Source organism: Heterocephalus glaber, unplaced genomic scaffold (assembly GCF_053883595.1).
Source record: "Heterocephalus glaber isolate CG9 unplaced genomic scaffold, H.glaber_assembly_v1.0 deba00001606, whole genome shotgun sequence".
Lineage (NCBI taxonomy): Eukaryota > Metazoa > Chordata > Mammalia > Rodentia > Bathyergidae > Heterocephalus > Heterocephalus glaber.
Window position 1 is genome coordinate 39495333 of NW_028258377.1, and position 18818 is coordinate 39514150.

General features: G+C 36.4%; 1 protein-coding gene across 2 annotated transcripts in view; it reads left to right on the plus strand.

Annotated features, from left to right (window-relative positions):
• Window positions 1-14981, plus strand: part of Meikin (meiotic kinetochore factor) — a 73395-nt gene extending 58414 nt beyond the window's left edge. For both annotated transcript variants that reach the window (XM_021241749.2, XM_021241751.2), the window contains 2 exons: window positions 10714-10837; window positions 14823-14981. In XM_021241749.2, coding sequence (XP_021097408.2) covers window positions 10714-10837; window positions 14823-14854 — 156 coding nt within the window. In that variant the 3' untranslated portion in view covers window positions 14855-14981. The remainder of the gene's footprint in view (window positions 1-10713; window positions 10838-14822) is intronic.
• Window positions 14982-18818: the final 3837 nt, after the last annotated feature.

Here is an 18818-nt window from a genome sequence, read left to right on the forward strand (position 1 = left end):
GAAAGAGATATGAGAAGATTGCTTAGCAGACGAAACAGTAGCTACCACTGTCCATATAATTATATTTTGGTATTTGGTATTCAACACAGAAACTGAGATTAGGCTAATTTTTTTTCCAGATAACTTGTTTATTTTTCTACCTTGTCATTTGTAAACAGAAAACATCTTCTTGAAAGATGTGTTTGAATGTGATGGTTTTTGATTCAAAAAAGGGAGGGATATATTGAGCCCTTTTAGTTGTTTTACAGAATTTCTTTTCTAGCTTCTTTTCTAGTATATTTTGGATTATTGGTTTGTTTCATTTTCATTCTTTTGAGAAAATTTTTTTTCTGTATTTATCTGTCTCTTCTCTCATCATTGATATCTATTGGTTGTTTTCCACTGTATTTTGGAAGAACTTCCCAAGTATTTTGAAAATATTTTGAAATGAATAGTTCAGAAATCTAAATATTAAATCAAACAATCTGATAGAAGACAAAATAGGTGAAACTCTTGAAGATATAGGCATAGGAAAGGGCTTTTTGCACAGAACTCTGGTTGTAAAAGAAGTAACATCAAAAACCAACAAAGAAGATTATAGCAAATTAAATATTTTCTGCGCAGCAAAGGAAACTACCAACAAAGTGAAAAGAGAACTTATAAGATGGGAAAAAATTGGGGCCAGCTATTCCTCAGACAGAGGACTAATATGGTAAACCTTTTAGAGTTTTCAATGGTACAAATAGCCTGCTGTGGCACATGTGCCATAGGTTCACCACCATTGATCTAGATTACATAAATAACTCAAAAAAATTAGATCCCCTAAAATAAACGACCAAAATAGAAGCCCCCATTAAAAAATGGACAACTGAAATGAATATACTCTTCAGAGAAAAAGTACAAATGGCCAATAAATACATGAAGAAATGTTCAGTATGTCTGGCCATTAGTGAAAAATGAATCAAAACAACACTGAGATTCCATCTTACTCCTAAAAGAATGACTATTGTTAAGAAGTCATATAACAACACATGGTGGAGAGACTGCTGTGGGGGAGTGCTGTTACATTGTTGGCAAAAATGTAAACCACTGGGCTGGGGATTTAGCTCAGTGGTTTCGCCGCCTGCTGTGCAAGCACAAGGACCTGAGTTCTATGCCCGGTACAAAAAAAAAATGTTAACTAGTACAACCACTATGGAAATCAGTATGGAGATTCCTCAAAAAACTAAAAATAGAAATTTGATTCAAGTCAGCTATTCCTCTTCTAGGTATCTTTCCAAAAGGGTAAAAACATCATATTACAGTGCTATATGCATACCCATGTTTATAGCAGCACACCTCATAATAGCTGAATCTTGGAAGTATCCTGTATGCCCACCAACTAATGAATTGATAAAGAAAATATGGTATTTGCACACAGTGCAGTACTATTCTTCAAAAGTGATAAACTTGAGTCTTCTTTAAAGAGCAGCTACATAAATTTGCCTGGCTTTTCATTCTGGAAAGACACTGAGGAACAGTTTACTGATCTTTCAGAATGTATGCAGGCCCAGTCATACCAATCTCAGACTATGAAGAGCTGATGCAGATGATTCTTTGCTGTATGTTGGTCCTGGAAGCAGATAGTGGATGGAACAGAAAAATACTTTGTTTTTCCTTTGGAGATTCTATTTCTGTTTCCTTTTCCTTTTTTTTGATACTGGGGATCGAACTCGGGACCTTGTGCTTGGGAAGCAGACAATGGAACCACTGAGCCAAATCTCTGGCCTTAATTCTGTTACTTAAGAAGGGTGGAAGTTTTATGAAACTTGATGGGATTTTCTCAATTTGGTTTCAAAAATCATATATAATCAGTGTAGATTCTTCCCCATTTATGGCATATGGTAAACTGTGACCACTTTTTCTTGTGTGTTTTCTGGAGTAAGTGATTATCTTGTTTCCTTTTTTTTTTTTTTTTCTGAGACAAAGTCTCACCATGTTGTTCAGACTGGCTTTGAACTCGTGATGATCCTCCTGCCTCAGCCTCCTGAGTGCTGGGATTACAGGCATGCAACACCACACCTGAATTATCTCGTTTAGTTTTATATTAATTCCCTAAAGCTGTTATAACAGAGCATCACAAACTGGGTGGTACTTCTTAAAAGAACAGAAATTTACTCCGTCACAGTTCTGAAAGCTGGAAGTCTGAAGTCTTAAGTGTTAGGAGGACCTAGTTTCCTCCAAACCCACTAAGGAAAGACTGTTCTTCTAGCTTCAGTTTAGATCCAGGCAGTTCTTGGCTCGTGACATTTCTCTGCCTCCTGTCTTCACATAGCGTCCCTCCAGAGGTGTGTGTTTGTGCCCTCACATGACATTTCCCCTCTACCTCTCTGTCTAGATTTCCCTCTTTTTATAAGGACAATAGATACTGGATTGAGGGCCACTCTAATGACCTCATCCTAAATTGATTACACCTACAAAGACCCTATTTCCACATAAGGTTACCTTTACATATACTGATGCTTAGGACTTCAGCACACCTTTGTGTGTGTGTAGGGGGGGCCAGATTACAATTCAACCTGTAACTTTTTTTTTTTTTTTGGTACCGGGGATTGAACTTGGGTCCTTGTGCTTGCACAGCAGCATTTTTTTTCTGTCTAATCAATCCTAAATTCTTTGCCAGTTGTCGAAAGTACCTCTGTAGATCTTCACATGGATCAAATTTTAAAGTTAAAGTTGAAACTTAAAGTTTCTCCTGGAGGGCCGGGGATGTAGCTCAGTGGTTCTGCCGCCTGCTTTGCAAGTGCAAGGACCCAAGTTCGATCCCCGGTACCCTCCCACCCAAAAATATTTCTCTTGGAGCTTTTTCATTTGTTCTAATAGAATGCACTGTGGTTCTCTGTGCCTGGGGCATAATTGTCACCCTGGGATCTCCCTTTGCCATCTGGAGATTCACTTTGAAAATCCCCTTTCCCCCAGGTCATAGTTTCCTTTTTGCCTTATTTTTAGAGGAGCTGATCTTTCACAAGCTACCTGAGGAAAGGGTACAAGGCATAGAAATTGTTGGACACTCTTTTTGGTTTTTTTGAGATAGGGTCTCAGTAGGTTGCCCAGGCTGGCCTTGAACTCACTGTGTAGCCCAGGCTGGCCTTGAACTCATGGCATCCTCCTGCCTCAGCCTTCGTGCGCCACCACACCCGCCTGTTTGAGACTTTTTAAGACTGCAAATGTATTTATTTGTTTCATATTCATGTTTAATCATTTAAGCTGGCTAGACAATTCAAGGTAGAGATCATTTTCTTTAGAAGTTTTCCAACATAACTTTATTATTGTTCTAGCTTCTGTATTGATTTGAGAAGCCATGTTGATTCCTAGTCTTTTATTAAAAATGACCAAGTACTTCTTTGTGGAAGCTAGAAGAATCTTCTCCTTGACCCCTGTGTTATGAAGTTCCATGATGATGTACCTTAGTATATTGGTCTTTTTACAAGTATTATGCTAGAGTGTGGTGGATTCTTTTAAATTTGGAAAAATCTACACTTCACTTTTGAAAAAAATTTCAAATTATTTCATTGACAATCTTTTTTTTCCCCATTAAGTTTATTGGTACATTTTTGGTATAAAATACAGTTACATTCATCATTGGGATCTTGACAATCTTTTTTATCAATATCTTTTTTCTTTTTCTTTGGAACATCTATTATTTGGATATTGGGCTTTCTACCCAATTCTCTTATCTTCTTCTGTTTTCCTAAAATAAATCTTTTCATCCTTTTGTTCAACTCTCTGGACAATTTCTGCAATTTTATCTTCCAATCTTATATGTAGATTTTGCATCCATGCTGTACTACTTAAGTGCAAGAGCTGTTTTGGTTTTTGTTCTCTGGTTGTCCCTTTATTATAGCATGATTGTTTCATGATTATCAGAACTCTCCAGGATCCTGCCTTGTCTTTTCCTTTCCGTTCCCTTTTTTAAAATTTTCTTTTCCGCCGGGGATTTAGCTCAGTGATTCCGCCACCTGCCTCACAGGCATAAGATACCAAGTTTGATCCCCGGTACCAAAAAAAATTTTTTTTTTCTTCTCCTTACTGCTTCATTTCTTCCTCCTCATCTCCCCCACCTCTCTCTACACACACCTGCGCCGCGCACACACACATATTTTCTATGTTACATCAATGACCTAGACATATATTCTTATTTAAAATTATAAATGTAAAAGGTACAGTCTAGATACCGTCTAGATTATGATTAGGGCTTCTCAGGTATGAGATTCATTGTAGAATGCTACGACTGACGCTTTTAATAGGTCAGCAACATTAACTCTTTGGACTGCTCAAAGCAAAATATTTCAGTCTCCTAAACATATGTTCACTTGATCCAGCTGTTTTCAGCACAACACTTCCACCTTTCACTCCTGGGAATCCCTCAGAGAAGAAATGAGCTGTGTTACCCTTTCCTTAGAAAAATCTTCTAGTTTTTAGCTTGAGATGGAAAAGGGCCATTGCAAGAAATAGAAAAACAGACCTGGGAATCTACTTTCCATTTATGTAAATGTAGCATTCATATGAAAGAGAGTATACTGGTTTAAAGAAAAAAAATAAATGAATACCCTAGGACCACTATCATTTAGACAGTGAAACAGGACATTACAAATACTTGTCCCCTAAAAAAAAAATCACAGAGCTTCACCATGATTCCATTCATCCTCTCAGTAACTATTATTCTGAGGTTTGTGTCATTTATTCCTTCATATTTTTTCTCAAAACAAATACCTTTATTAACATTTCATTCCATAAACATGATATTCTTGTTTATTTAGATGTTCTTCAATATTTTTTAATAGCGTTCTATCATTTTAACTACAAGGATCTTGTAATTTTTTGTTAGATGTATTCCTAGGAAAGTTATATTATTTTAGGCTATTGGAGTATTCCTTTTTATAAATTATGTATTTTAAGTTTTTATTGATGGAGGCAAGGTACAATTAATTTGTATGTATTTGTGTATATCTAGAAATGCTGTTAAATCTCACTACTGCTAATATATATTTGTACATTCTTTTGGATTTTCTGTGTAGGTAGTCGTATCATCTGTGAATAATGGCAACTTTGTTTTTTCTACATAAACTGTGCCTTATTGTCCTGTATAGGAACTCTAGTACAACATATTTCTCATTTGGGATTTTAAGTGAAATTGTTTGCAAAGTTTTATTAAATGCTTTTTCTGGATCTATCAAGATATATCTATTATGTTCCTTCTTTAATTTGTTAATATAGTGAAATAAATTAGTAGGCCTTTACTGAAATAATCTTGCATTTGAGGATAACCTTGTCGTGCTACATAATTTTTATACATTGACAGATTTAGTTATTATCTGGCTCTGGATTTTTCTGTCCATATTTTTAAATGATTATTCCCAGTGAATTTTGTCTGGTTTTAGAATTAAAGATATTGGCCTCATAAAATGAAGTTAGGTGTATTCTCTATTTCTATTCTTTTTTTTGTTTTGGTTCTTGGGATCAAACTTGGGACATTGCGCTTGAGAGGCAGGTGACGGAACCACTGAGCTAAATCCCCTGCCCTCTATTTCTATTCTTGAGAAAAGTTTATGTAAGATTAAAATTATCTGTTACTTAAGATTTTTTTTTTTTTTGTACAGGGGATTGAACTCGGGACTATGTGCTTGCGAGGCAAGCGGCGGAACCACTGAGCTAAATCTCCAGCCCACTTAAGAATTTATTAAAGGGTCGGAGTTTAGCTCAGTGGTTCTGCTGCCTGCTTCGCAAGCGCAAGGTCCTGAGTTCAATCTCCAGTACCAAAAAACCAAAAACAAAACACAAAAATTTGTTAAAACTTGTCCATCTGGACCTAGTATTTTCTTTAGTTTTAGAAAACATGTACTCCTATGAATTGGTACATTTTGTATAAAGTATTTAAATTAATATAATAATTATATCTTTTTTTTTTTGGTACTGGGGATCGAACTCTAGACCTTGCGCTTGCAAGGCAGGTGATGGAACCACTGAGCTAAATCCCCAGCCCTCAAATTAATATAATAAAAGTTGTTTATGGTCTTCTATTTTAATTTAGTTGTATTTGTACTCGTGACTTCTTTTTTATTCTTAATAGTCCTTTTTTTTTTTTTTTTTTTTTTTGTACCAGGGATCAAACTTGGGTCCTTGCACTTGTAAGGCAGGCAGCAGAACCACTGAGCTAAATCCCTGGCCCAATAGTCCTATTTTTTAAAACTAGTCTTGTCAAAGGTTCATTTTCTTATTTTTCAAAGAACCTATCTATGACTATTAATCCTCTGTATTGTTTCTTTAATGCATTTCACTGATTCCTGCTCATATGTTTATTGACTTTTTAATATTTTCTTTGGGTTTATGTTACGTACTTCTTACTACTGGTTTAGTTGTATCAAACAGGTTTGAGATGTGATAATTTCAGTATTAAGGATTTTTAAATTCCTTTATGATTTCTTTTTTGACCTAATATTTCCTTAGAAACATAGATTTTTTAAAAGTTCCAAGTGTATATGAGCTGTTTATTGTTCACTTATAATTTAAATGCATTTTGGTCAGAGAAAGTAGTATGTACATGGTATGGATTCTTTGACATTTGTTGACCCATGTGTTACAGTCTAAAACATGATTGATTATTGAATGTTTCATATGTTTGAAACTAATGTTTACTCTGTAACTGTTAATAGGTGAAATTTCTGTGTCACTTAAACTTGTTAACTCTGTTTTTCTCTTTCCTGATATATTATCTGCTTAAGCCATCAATAATAGTAATATGTTGAAATTAGCCATTATTATGTTGACAGATTTATTAGTTTCTTCCTGTGGGCCTTACAGATTTTTCCTCTATATATTTTGAAACTATTTTTTTTGGCTCTGTGTATGTTTAAAATTGTTTTGTTTTTCTAGGAAATTGTACTTGTTTTCATTCTTCAGCAAGCTTCTTTGTTCCTCATTATATTTTTTGTCTTCAATTCTGTCGTGCTTAATATAAATATAGTTGCTCTACTATTCGCTATGTAAAGCTTAGTACATCTTATTTCTATCCTTTTATTTTCAGCTTTCTCAAAATTCTTTTATTTTGGACGGACTTCTTTTAAACAGTTGGGTTTTCAGTCCAGTCTTAACAGTCTGTCTTTTAACTCTGTTTAATCCAGTTATATTTATTGTGATTACTGATATACTTGGTCCTGCTTCTACTTTTTCTTTTTTTTTTTCGGTACCGGGGATCGAACTCAGGTCCTTGTGCTTGCACAGCAGGCGGCGAAACCACTGACCTAAATCCCTGGCCTACTTTTTCTTTATATCCTATTTTTGTATGGTTTCTTTTCCTGCTTAACATTTTTTGATACACTGAAAATGTTTTATTTTTTTTATTCCACTTCCCCCCTTCCCTATGAGTTTGGAATTTATAGTCTTTATTTTGCTTTCAACAAGACTAAACTTGAAAATTTGCCAGGTATATGTAAGTAAAGTCTAAAGATTGAACAGTAACTCACCCTAGAGTAACTTGAAGTCCAGTCATTATTTCCACTTTGACAGTTAAGCTGGATTGTCAACTGACTGGCTTCAGAGCCACATAGGGGAACAGTAAAGACGCTTCTGTGTGCATCTGGTGGGTCATGGGGTGTCACTTTGGGTACTGTATCTGGCCCCTGGCCCCTTCCTTTCTGGTACTGTCCAGGGGTTTTCTGGCCACCATGAACATTTGCTCTGCTATGCCCTTCTGCTGTGATGTTTTTGTCTTAGAGCCAGCCAGCTATGGACAGAAACCTCTGAAACCATGAGCCAAATGCATTTCTTCTCCTTTGTTTCAGGTTTCAGGTATCAGGTATTTTGTCCACAAGGGAAAGCTGACCAATATTCCCAACTTACAGTTTTTTATTATTACAGAATTTTGATTTTGTCCTTTTTTTAGAAACCCAAATTATAATCCTCAACATTACTATTAATTTATTCAGGCATTTTTTGTTTACATTAAATGTATTTTAATTTGCTTACCTTTACTTCTTGCCTTCTAAACTATCCTTGTGAAGTCATTTTTCTTTTTTGTTTGTTCATCATAAGGTTATTTAGTGAAGGTCTTTGGTGGAGTACAGCCTTAGGTTTTTAAAAATGCTTTTAATTTGCCTTCATTCTTGAAAAAAGAGTTTTTCTGTTTATATATTTCTATGTTAATAACTACTTTCTCTTTTTTTATGGTACAAGAGATTGAACCCAGGGTCTTTACATTGAGCTACATCCCCAGTCCTCTTATTTTTTTTTTTAAATTTTGAGACAGGGTCTCACTAAATTACCTAGGAGGGACTTGAACTTGAGATTCTCTTGCTTTAACCTTCCTTCAGCCTGGGATTACAGGTGCACACCACTGTGCCCAGCTTCTCTCTGCTCTTTAATAATAATATTCTACTGTCTTTTTTCATACTGCAGTTGCAACTCTCTTATGTGGAAAAGCATTAACTTAATAGGCTTGTACATTTCTAAGGTCAGCAGGACTCCCTTTTGTCCAGGCTCCTGGAGATGACCTCAGAGCTCTTGGAATATTGTGACTGATCATTGTGTCCGTGCCTGAGGTCATATCTATGCTAGATAGTTGGTTAACAAAGTGATTTATGGGAAATACTTGTTTTTGATGTGTGAGGCTAGTTATCCTACATCAGTTTGACCTGTGGGGATGGAGGTCTGAAGTCCGTCAGCTGCCTGCTGCATGCATATGACTGATCCCAAGCAGAAACCCTCATATCAAAGCTTACTACCTGCCAGGTGTGGTGGCACGTGCCTGTAATCCATTCGTAACACTGTGGATGGAGGATTGCTGGGAGTTCAAGGCCAGCCTGAACTACATAGTAAGACCCTTCCTCTAAAACAAAACAAAACAAAAAAGCTTACTAGCTGCTTCAGTTTGCAACACTTTACATATGGGAGAATTGAGTACTGCCTGTGTAACTCCAATAGCTGAGAAAAACTGGAATTTTTTCTTCCAGATTTATCCCTATGTGCCTTTTTTTCTTTGCTGATTGTAATCTGTATTCTCTTGTTGTAATAAACTAAAACTATAACAGCTTTTCTGAATCCTATGAGTCCTAGCAAATCATTGAACCTGAGGGTGATCTTGGTGACTGATGCAGTATATTTTTTCTTTCTGGCTTCTTTTAAGGTCTCCTTATTTGGGGTATCCTTTAATTTCACTGAAATGTATACATAATTATTGCTTTTGCTTGCTGTTCATTTTAATTCTAAAAATTTTGCTTGGATTATTAAGCTCTCTGAATCTGTGGATGTATGTGTTTTAGAAGTTTGGAAAATTTCCTACCCATTATTTGTTGTATTCTCTCTGGAAGGCTAACTAGCACATGTTACACTTGATTCAATCTTTTGTATCTTCAATTTTCTTCAATATTTTTTAGTCATATTCTGGATAAGTCCTTCAATAATTTCTTCTTCATCTGTATCTATTATGCTGTTAAGCCTTCCATTGAATTTTGTACTTCAATGAACTTTTATTTTTCCAGAATTTCTGATTTCCTCCTCAAATTTGCTTTAATTCCTGATAGTCTGTTAATTCTTTAGTCATTTCCTGCATTGTTATTCTATTCCACTCTGGCAGCTCCAGTAACTGATGTTCTATGGATTTAAATCCATTGTTTGATAAAGGTCTGATACACAGTAGCTCAGTTTCTGTGAGTTTGATACATCCTTTATTGTTTAAATGAATTTTAGGAGAAGGAGAAATATATTTCATCCTTCATTTCTTTCTGGAACTATTCTAAGCTGAATACTGAAGAATAATTCTGACACTGAACCTGACCCCACATTTGATCATTTCTGTACTCGATCTTATTATTTGATAGGAACCCTACAGGCCTAAATTGGTTATCCCAGCCTCCTGAGAGGTTTTATACCTGTTTGTACTACAGTAGGTATTGCTAGGGCTGGATTCTTTCTTAGTGCCAAAACTTCAGGGTCAGCATCCCTTTCTTCCTACTGGCCCACTTACCGTGATTTTGAGGATAGCACTGTCAGGCTTGCTAAGTATGTTGGTTGGCTAGGCTGTCTTGTGGCCAACTGAGGAGTACAGAAGTCTTACCAGCTTTACCTTATCTGTAAGAATGAAGTGGAGTACAGGCTGGAAGTGGATAGATTCTCCCAAGTACCAGGAGAATGGAAAATGAACAGGAAAATAGGTATTTACCACAAAGGATAATATGGATTAAAATGGGAGGAGCCCTTGATAAATGCGTATCTCTACTTCTGAGTTCTAACAAGATACGTTACTTATGAAGATGTGGTATTTCTTTATCCTAGAGATGGTCTGCTTGACAGAAAATCATCAAAATTACTTGAGTAGAGAAATCAAAGAATCTAATGTTTGACTTAGAATTAAAGTTAAACTTGTGTTTTAACTCAATGAATCATGCAGACTTTCTCTTTCACTTTGGAATGCTTGACTTTCAAACCTGCCATGACTTGCTCTTTATCCCTAAGTAAGTTATCTAGTCTCTCTGCCCTGAGTTTCTTCATTTGTGAAATAAGAGTGATCTGCCTTGCTTGTGAATATTAAATGATCAAATGTTTTAAAACCATTAGGGTCTGGAGTAGAGTAAGCATTTAATATGTGTGTGTGATTATTAATAATATCTATGAAACAAATATTGAGGCTATTTGCTTTTGAAATAACATAAAAATGTAGTAGCTGGAGGAGTTATATAGTGACTGCTTTTTTCTTTTTAGTTTCCTTCGAACAGACCAGAAATCTGTTGTATTATTAAGGCATCACCAGGAGTTAGACAGATGAAAAGTAAAGGTGTTATTATAAAGAAGAAGAGATATTCTCCTCCTAGAGATATTCCTCAAGGTACCCTACTATGAATGCTGACCATATTTTTTGCATTGTATAAAAATATTTACTTATAAATTCCTCTGTTATAGGAAATTCAATTATGAATTGTATTCTAAGAATTTTTTTGCACAAAATGGACATTATAACATTACAAGTCGTCAGGTTTCAGAACTTGAGTAAAATAATATTTTAAAGTCAAATACTATACTTCATGTGTTGAAGAATTAGCTTATGACATTGACTTAAAATGTATTTATCTAGGATATCTCATAACAATATGAAATTTTATGTTGTTTGGGTTTAATTTTTAGTAGTATTCTTTTTAAAGATAAGGAGATTATTTTGTATTCACCTACTATTTGTTGAGCACTTCCTTTGTGAAAGATCCTGTGCAACAACAGATTCAGAACCAAAATGTGTCTGGGAGATTCATTTCAGTGCTCAGGCCAAAGTTTTTATTTTAATTCAGAGACCCCTGACAAATGTTGAGCTAATGCTGCCACCTCTTGGCTTTTTCCTAAGCTCCCACTGTAACAGCAGCCTGCCCACTTAAGTAATTCCCTTTCAACCTGTGGCCACTTGTCTCAGCCTTTCCTTTAGTAAAAATAGCAAAGCCCCAAGCTAACTTGTGATCCTGTTATTTTAAATATGCAACACCCTATTTTTAGGCCTGGCATTTAAAGTTTTAGCTAGTTTGGCAATCTAATCAGGACTACAGGTTGAAGCTCACTTTTGATGGTCTAGGACCCTGTAAGAAAGCTGCTTCTTCATTAAAAGCTGGCACTATGCTGATTTAAGCAAAAAATTGGTAGAAGTAAACTAAAAAAAGATGTGATAGAGGAGGTGGTATGGTGAGTATGGGTTTGAAAATGTTGACTAGCTAGATAGAAGAGACTGTAGAAAACATCTCGGTCAACATTACGTGGGAAGCTACAATCTGTAAACATAAGGCACAAGAGTCCAAAATACTATCTGTTGAACACTCAAAGTGATTTTAATAACCACTAAAATTTGAGAATCATATAGCTAGTCTATTTTATATCTAGTCATTCTATAGATAACAAAATGACCTCACCAGGTTAATAGGTGATTTGGCCAATCACTATTCTACAGCTACTTACTAGTAGAATCAGACCTAGAACCAGGCATATCAAAACCCAGGAGAGGGTATTTTAGCTTTCAACTAGATGCATATGTATCACTAGTGAGAAGTTTGAGTTTTTAGGTAACATTAAGTAGAAATATCATACAGATATATGACAAATTGGATTGAAACCACTCTAATCAAGTATCTGAGACATGGTAGTAGAAATAATTTAGTAATAGGACATCCTAAATTTAAATCCTAACCCTGTCACATAAATAAATTCCTTAAACTGTACAAATTTTAGCCTGATGTCGTAAAATTGGTAAGCTTTTACCTCCAAGAATTGTGAGGTTTAGAGATAATCTGTGTAAAGTATCTAGTATATAAAAATTAAAAGATTAGACTTTTTGAGAACTGTGTCTTGGGTAGTAATTGAGGAGCAGATGGTAGAAAACCTCATTATGCAATTTATATTGAGAGGTTATTGTATTTGATGGTAAATTTGGCTATGCCATCTTATGTAAAGAATACATCGGGTAAGTGTGTATAATCTCTGACACAGACAAGTAGATCAAATACAGTGTTGAAGTATACCAGTTAGTTCCTTGGGGAAAAAGCATTCAAACACATTTATATTATGGAAGCCTTTTAAGCCTGTTGTTTTGTTTTGTGTAGCTATCAAATGAAAAGATGAAGCTTTATAGTTGGCTCACTCGTTCAGCAAATTTTAAGTCTGGATGTTATATGCTAGACACAACTGTTTGCTGATGATATTGAGATAATGACATAGTTGTTCACTTCGGAAGGTCTATAATTTTATATAGGAAGCAAGGTAGGTAAAGTCCAGTGGAGGTATATGTGCTTTAATAGAGGTGTAGGTAAGATTCAGTTGGGGTACACAGGGAAGGTAGAGAATCTACTGGAAGATGATCTGAAGCCCACAGGGACATCCCGAGCCTGTAGGCCTTCCAAAAGGGACCAGCATAAGTAAAGGCACAGTGGCTTAAACACTCTCAGCTAAGGACTGAAATTAGTCATGTTCGGCTTGAATGGAGATTAGACTTTTTGAGAACAGAGTCCTGGGTAGTAGTTGAGGAGCAGATGGTAGAAAGCCTCATTTACCATGCGACTTTTGATTTCATTCTGATCTAATTTGCTTTTTGCTTGGTAATTCCGGCATGAAGTGTGGAGATGGTTTGGAAAGAATTGAGATGGGTGTAGAAACTCCAGGTGGCAGTTCTGCAAAAATTCTCATGAACAGCCAAGTGTGGTGGCACACACCTGTGATCCCAGCACTTGGGGAGGCTCAGTCAGGAGGATTGCTGAGAGAGTTCAAGGCCAGCCTGGGTTACATAGTGAGACTCTGACTCAAAAAGAAAAAAAAAAATCTGAGCTAGTGTATCTCAAAGTATTCCTCAAACTGAGGAATTCTGGAGTTTGAAAACTAGTCTAAACTAAAATATTGACAGGGCTTAGTGACAAACTCAGTACTGGCACAGTGTAGAGAGAAAGAAGAATGATTAGAAGATAATTTCAAGGTCTCTAGGATTGTAAAGTTTTAGAAGTAATGTATTCTGTATTATGTTTGTTTGTTTGTTTGTTTGTTTGTTTGTTTTGGTACCAGGGATCAAACTCAGGACCCTGCACTTGCAAGGCAGGCGGTGGAACCACTGAGCCAAACCCCCGGCCCTGTATTCTATGTTATGATAGGGGAAAGTAAAGGTCATGGCCCTGGGCATATATGTACATGTTACTAAGGTGAAGGGTAGTTGACACTAAATGGTTGGATGGACTTATTACCCACTTAGGAAGTTACACAAAGATGCTGGTATGGAGAGGATGACTGAACAAGATCTTTCATAAGTGAGCAGACAGTGTATGAGGTTAGCAAGGAGAACAAGGAGGAATAGAGGGTAGTACAGGCATTGCTTCCCCAACTGTAATGAATTTGTGAATCACCTGAAGATTGTGTCAAAATGGAAATTTTAGTACAACAGATCTTGATTGAGACCCAAGAGTCTACATTTCTAACAGTATACTAGGTAATGCTAATGTTACTGATCCCTGGACTCAACTTTTAGTAGCAAAGATAGCTCTCTGGTTCCCAAACTAAGCTGCGTATCATATTTTCCTGTTTGTGTTTTATCTGGATTCCTCACATATTCTGATCTAATTGCTATGGAGCACAGCCTAGATACTAGTTTATTTTAAAGCTCAGATAATTCCAAAGTGTAACACAATTTTAGAACTATTGCTAAAGGCAATTATGTCATAAGGAATATATCATAATGTGAAAGGGACAATAGGAAATAGATAAAGCTGGCTCCATTTTAGATCTCTTGGTGTAAGGTGGGGAGGAAAAGACCCCAGAATGCTGTATGTGGGAAGAATCTGGATTCAGCTACAATAAAGAGAGAGCAGTTGGGTGGGAGAATGTAAGGGGCTTCTGCCTGGGTGGAGGCTGAGGAGGACAAAGAAGGGAAGCACAGCTAGATAGCTTCCACTAGATTACAAGGCTGAGGTTAAGAAGCCCTGCAATGGTCACTGACAGCAGGTTTTGTTGCCTTTTCTTCTAGAATGTTATTGAGTAGGTCTCTGTGTTTCCAGAGAACTGTTCCCAATATATCCAGAAAGGTTGAGCCAGCTATTGCTGTCCTTTTTTTTTTTTTTGGTACTGGGGATCAAACTCGGGACCTTGCATCTGCGAGGCAGGTGGTGGAACCACTGAGCTAAATCCTCCACCCTCTTCTTTTTTTTTTCAAAAATGTTTTCTGAGCTTGTTTTCTAAGGCTTGATGGGGTAGAAGTAGAGTGATCTAGGGAAAAAGAGCTCTTACCCTTAGGGATTGGTTATTAGTAACTGTTACACACTTGCTTCCATATGAAGTAATCTCTTATTATATTTTTTCTCCAGATATTATAACAAAAGCAAATGGCAAGATATAACAGCTATGGATGAAATTTTATTACTTTGAAGATATGAATGTGAACTCAAAGTCCTTAAAAGAATGTCTACATAAAATTATATGAAATGTCTACCTGAAGTTATATGAAATTAAAAAATTCAGAATTCTCCAATTTTTGTGATATTTCTCTGTGTAGAAATTCTCTTGAAATTTTTGTAATTTACTTTTAATCAGTGAAGAAAATTCTTCCATAGGCTTCTTAAATACATGTATTTGTATTATAAAAGCAGAGCCAAATAGATGATATTAGAAAACTAAACATTAAAATACACGATTTTGCTATTTGTAAAGAGCCAGCACTAAGGAATTCTGGAACTTCCTTTGTTTTTGTTTTTGTCCCCTAAAGTCTATCCTTTGTATGGATTAAAGGAGTAAAGTTGTTGAAGTGCTAAAAATGAAAATGCTTATATTACAAGCTATTTTTTTTTTCTGGTACTGGGGATTGAACTCGGGTCCTTGCGCTTGCGCAGCAGGCAGCAAAATCACTGAGCTAAATCCCCGGCCCTATTACAAGCTATTTTTAACAGAACTTAATTGAAACCACATGATTGAGAGACCTAATTCTAGCTCTGACTGAAAGAAACTCTGTACTCATGATCTGCTGAAGCAAGGAATATATAATATGTACAGTCAATCATACATTAAGTATTTAATATAATAACTTATCTCCAAATAACCTTCTCTAGCCAATAATATCTGTAAGTTTATTAATATTTTGGTAATTTGGCTTCTGGCATCTCAACAATACCTTTCTTAAAAACAACATCCTGGGGTTTTTTTTGTTAAATTCTTTTATTGGTACATTTTAGGTATACAGCACAATTACATTTCTCATTGGGATCTTGTACCTTTTACATGATGCATCTTGGTTCTTATTTTTTCCCCCTTCCTAGCCCTCCCTTCACCCCCTCCACCCTTCCTATTTACAAAGACTTTATTTCCATTTTTTCCATTTCTCCTCATTTTTCCTTTCCCTTCTTTGCTTTTCCCTGCCCCTCCCACTACCCCCTACCCCTTTGGACCTTTTCTTCCTATTTTGCATTATCGATTATTCATTCTAATCATTGGTCCCTTTTAGGTATACAATATAATGACATTCATCATTGGAAATTTGCACCTTTACATAATGTCTCTTGGTTCTTATTTTTCACCCTTTCCCAGCCCTCCCTTCAACCCCTCCAGTCCTCCCTATTTACAAAGATTTTGCTCCTATTTTTCCATTTTCTCATATTAATCCCATTCCCTTCTATCCTTTCCCCTAGCCCTCCCACTTCCTTCCCCTTTGCCCCTTTTCTTCCTATTTCACATTACCTATTATACATTTTAGTCCTTATTTACACTTTCAGTTTCTCACACCAGAGAAACTATTCGGTATTTACACGTGTGGCCTATTCATTTCACTTAAGAGTATCCCCTCAATGTGCATCCACTTAGCTATAAATCTCTCTAATTTCTCATTTTTTATGGCTGAGTAGTACTCGATTTTATTAAAAACCACATTTTCTTTATCCAGTCTCCAGTTGATGGGCATTTGGACTGTCTCCAAGTTTTAGCTATCACAAACTGTGCTGCTATGAACATGGGTGCACATATATCACTGTGGAATGATTCTTTTAATGCTTTGGGGAAGATCCCCAGCAGGGGATAGCTGGGTCAAATGGGACTTCCAGTCCTAGTTCTTTGAGGTATGTCCATACTGATTTCCACAGTGCTTGCACCAGTCTACACTCCCACCAGCAGTGGAGCAGGGTTCTTCTTTCCCCACAGCCCCGCCAGCATTTGTTATTGGTTGACTTCATGATAGCAGCCATTCTTTCTGGAGTGAGGTGGAATCTCAATGTTGTTTTCATTTGCATCTCTCGAATGACCAGTGACGTTGAACATTTTTTCATGTATTTATTTGCTATTTCTACTTCTTTGTCTAAGAAATGTGTGTTCATTTCAGATGCCCATTTTCAGATTGGGTCTTTAAATTTGGGAGGTCTGATCTTTTTAAGTTCTTTACAGATTCGAGATAGTAGACCTTTGTCTGAGGAAGAGCAGGTGAAGATTTTTTCCCACATTGTGGGTTGTCTCTTCACACTGCTGGTGGTTTCTCTTGCTGTGCAGAAGCTTTTTATTTATTTATTTATTTATTTATTTAATTTTTAGTTTTTTTGGTACCGGGGATCGAACTCAGGTCCTTGTGCTTGTGCAGCAGGCAGCGAAACTACTGAGCTAAATCCCCGGTCCTATGCAGAAGCTTTTTAATAAGAAGAGATCCCACTTGTTGATTGTTTGTGCTAGTTCATGGGCAACTGAGGTTCTGTTCATAAAATCTTTTCCTACACCGATGTCTTCAAGAGTTCTACCTGACCTCTGTTCCAACTGGTTCAGCGTTTCTATTTTAATATTTAGAGCTTTAATCCATTTTGATTTTAGTTTAGTGCATGGAGAGAGATATAGGTCTAGTTTTAATCTCTGGCAAGTTGAAACCCAATTTTTCCAGCACCATTTATTAGAGAGGCTATCTTTCCTCCAGTGAGGGTGTTTGGTTCCTTTTTCAAAGATGAGATGGCTGAGTGTGTCTGGCCTTGTTTCTGCATCATCTAATCTGTTCCACTGGTCCTCAGGTCTGTTTCTTTGCCAGTACCATGCTGTTTTTATCACAGTAGCTTTGTAGTGTAGTTGCAGGTTGGGGATTGTGATACCCCCTGTCATGTCTCTGTTACCTAGAATTGCTTTTGCTATTCTGGGTCTCTTCTTGTTCCAAAAGAATTTTTGGATTGTTTTCTCGAGGTCCATGAAGTATGCTGCTGGGATCTCAATTGGAATTGCATTAAATCCATATAGCAGTTTTGGAAGTATGGCCATTTTCACTGTATTAATCCTTCCTACCCAGGAGCAGGGGATGTCTGTCCATTTTCTGATATCATCTTCCATCTCTCTTTTCAGAGTGCTATAGTTTTCAGAGAAGAGGTCCTTGATGTCTTTCGTTAGGTTGATTTCTAGGTATTTCAGTGTTTTGGATGCTATTGTGAAAGGAATTATTTGCCCTATTTCTCTCTCAGTGAGTCTGTCATTGGTGTAGAGGAAAGCTATTGATTTTTGTGTGTTTTGTATTTTTTTTGGTAGCGGGGATTGAACTCAGGTCCCTGCACTTGTGCAGCAGGCAGCAAAACCACTGAGCTAAATCCCCGGCCCAGCTATTGATTTTTGTGTGTTGACCTTGTAACCAGCTACTTGACTGAATTTGGTTATTAAGTCTGGAAGACTTTTGGTGGAGTTCTTGGGGTCTTCTATATACAGTATCATGTCATCTGCAAATAATGACAATTTGACTTCTTTATTTCCTATCTTTATTCCTTTTATTTCTTTCTCTTATCTAATTGCCGTGGCTAATGTTTCCAAAACTATATTGAACAAGAGTGGTGATAGTGGACATCCTTGTCTTGTTTCTGATTTGAGTGTGATGGATTTCAGTTTTTGACCATTTAGTATGATATTGGCTGTTGGTTTTTCATAGATGGCTTTTATCAGCTTGAGGTAGAGACCATTTATTCCAATTTTTTGTAGGGTTTTTATCATAAATGCACGTTGGATTTTGTCAAATGCTTTTTCTGCATCTATGGAGAGAATCATATGGTTTTTGTCCTTGGCTCTATTGATACAGTGTATTACATTGATTGATTTGCATATGTTGAACCATCCCTGCATCCCTGGGATGAATCCCACTTGATCAGGGTGTATGATCTTCTTGATGATCTTCTGCATTCTATTTGCCAGTGTCTTATTAAGGATTTTTGCATCTATATTCATTAGTGAGATTGGCCTATAGTTCTCTTTTTCAGTTGGGTCTTTCTCTGCTTTGGGGATCAAGGTGATGGTTGCTTCCAGGAATGAATTTGGGAATATTGCTTCCCTTTCAATTTCATTGAAGAGTTTAAACAGTAGTGGCAGTAGTT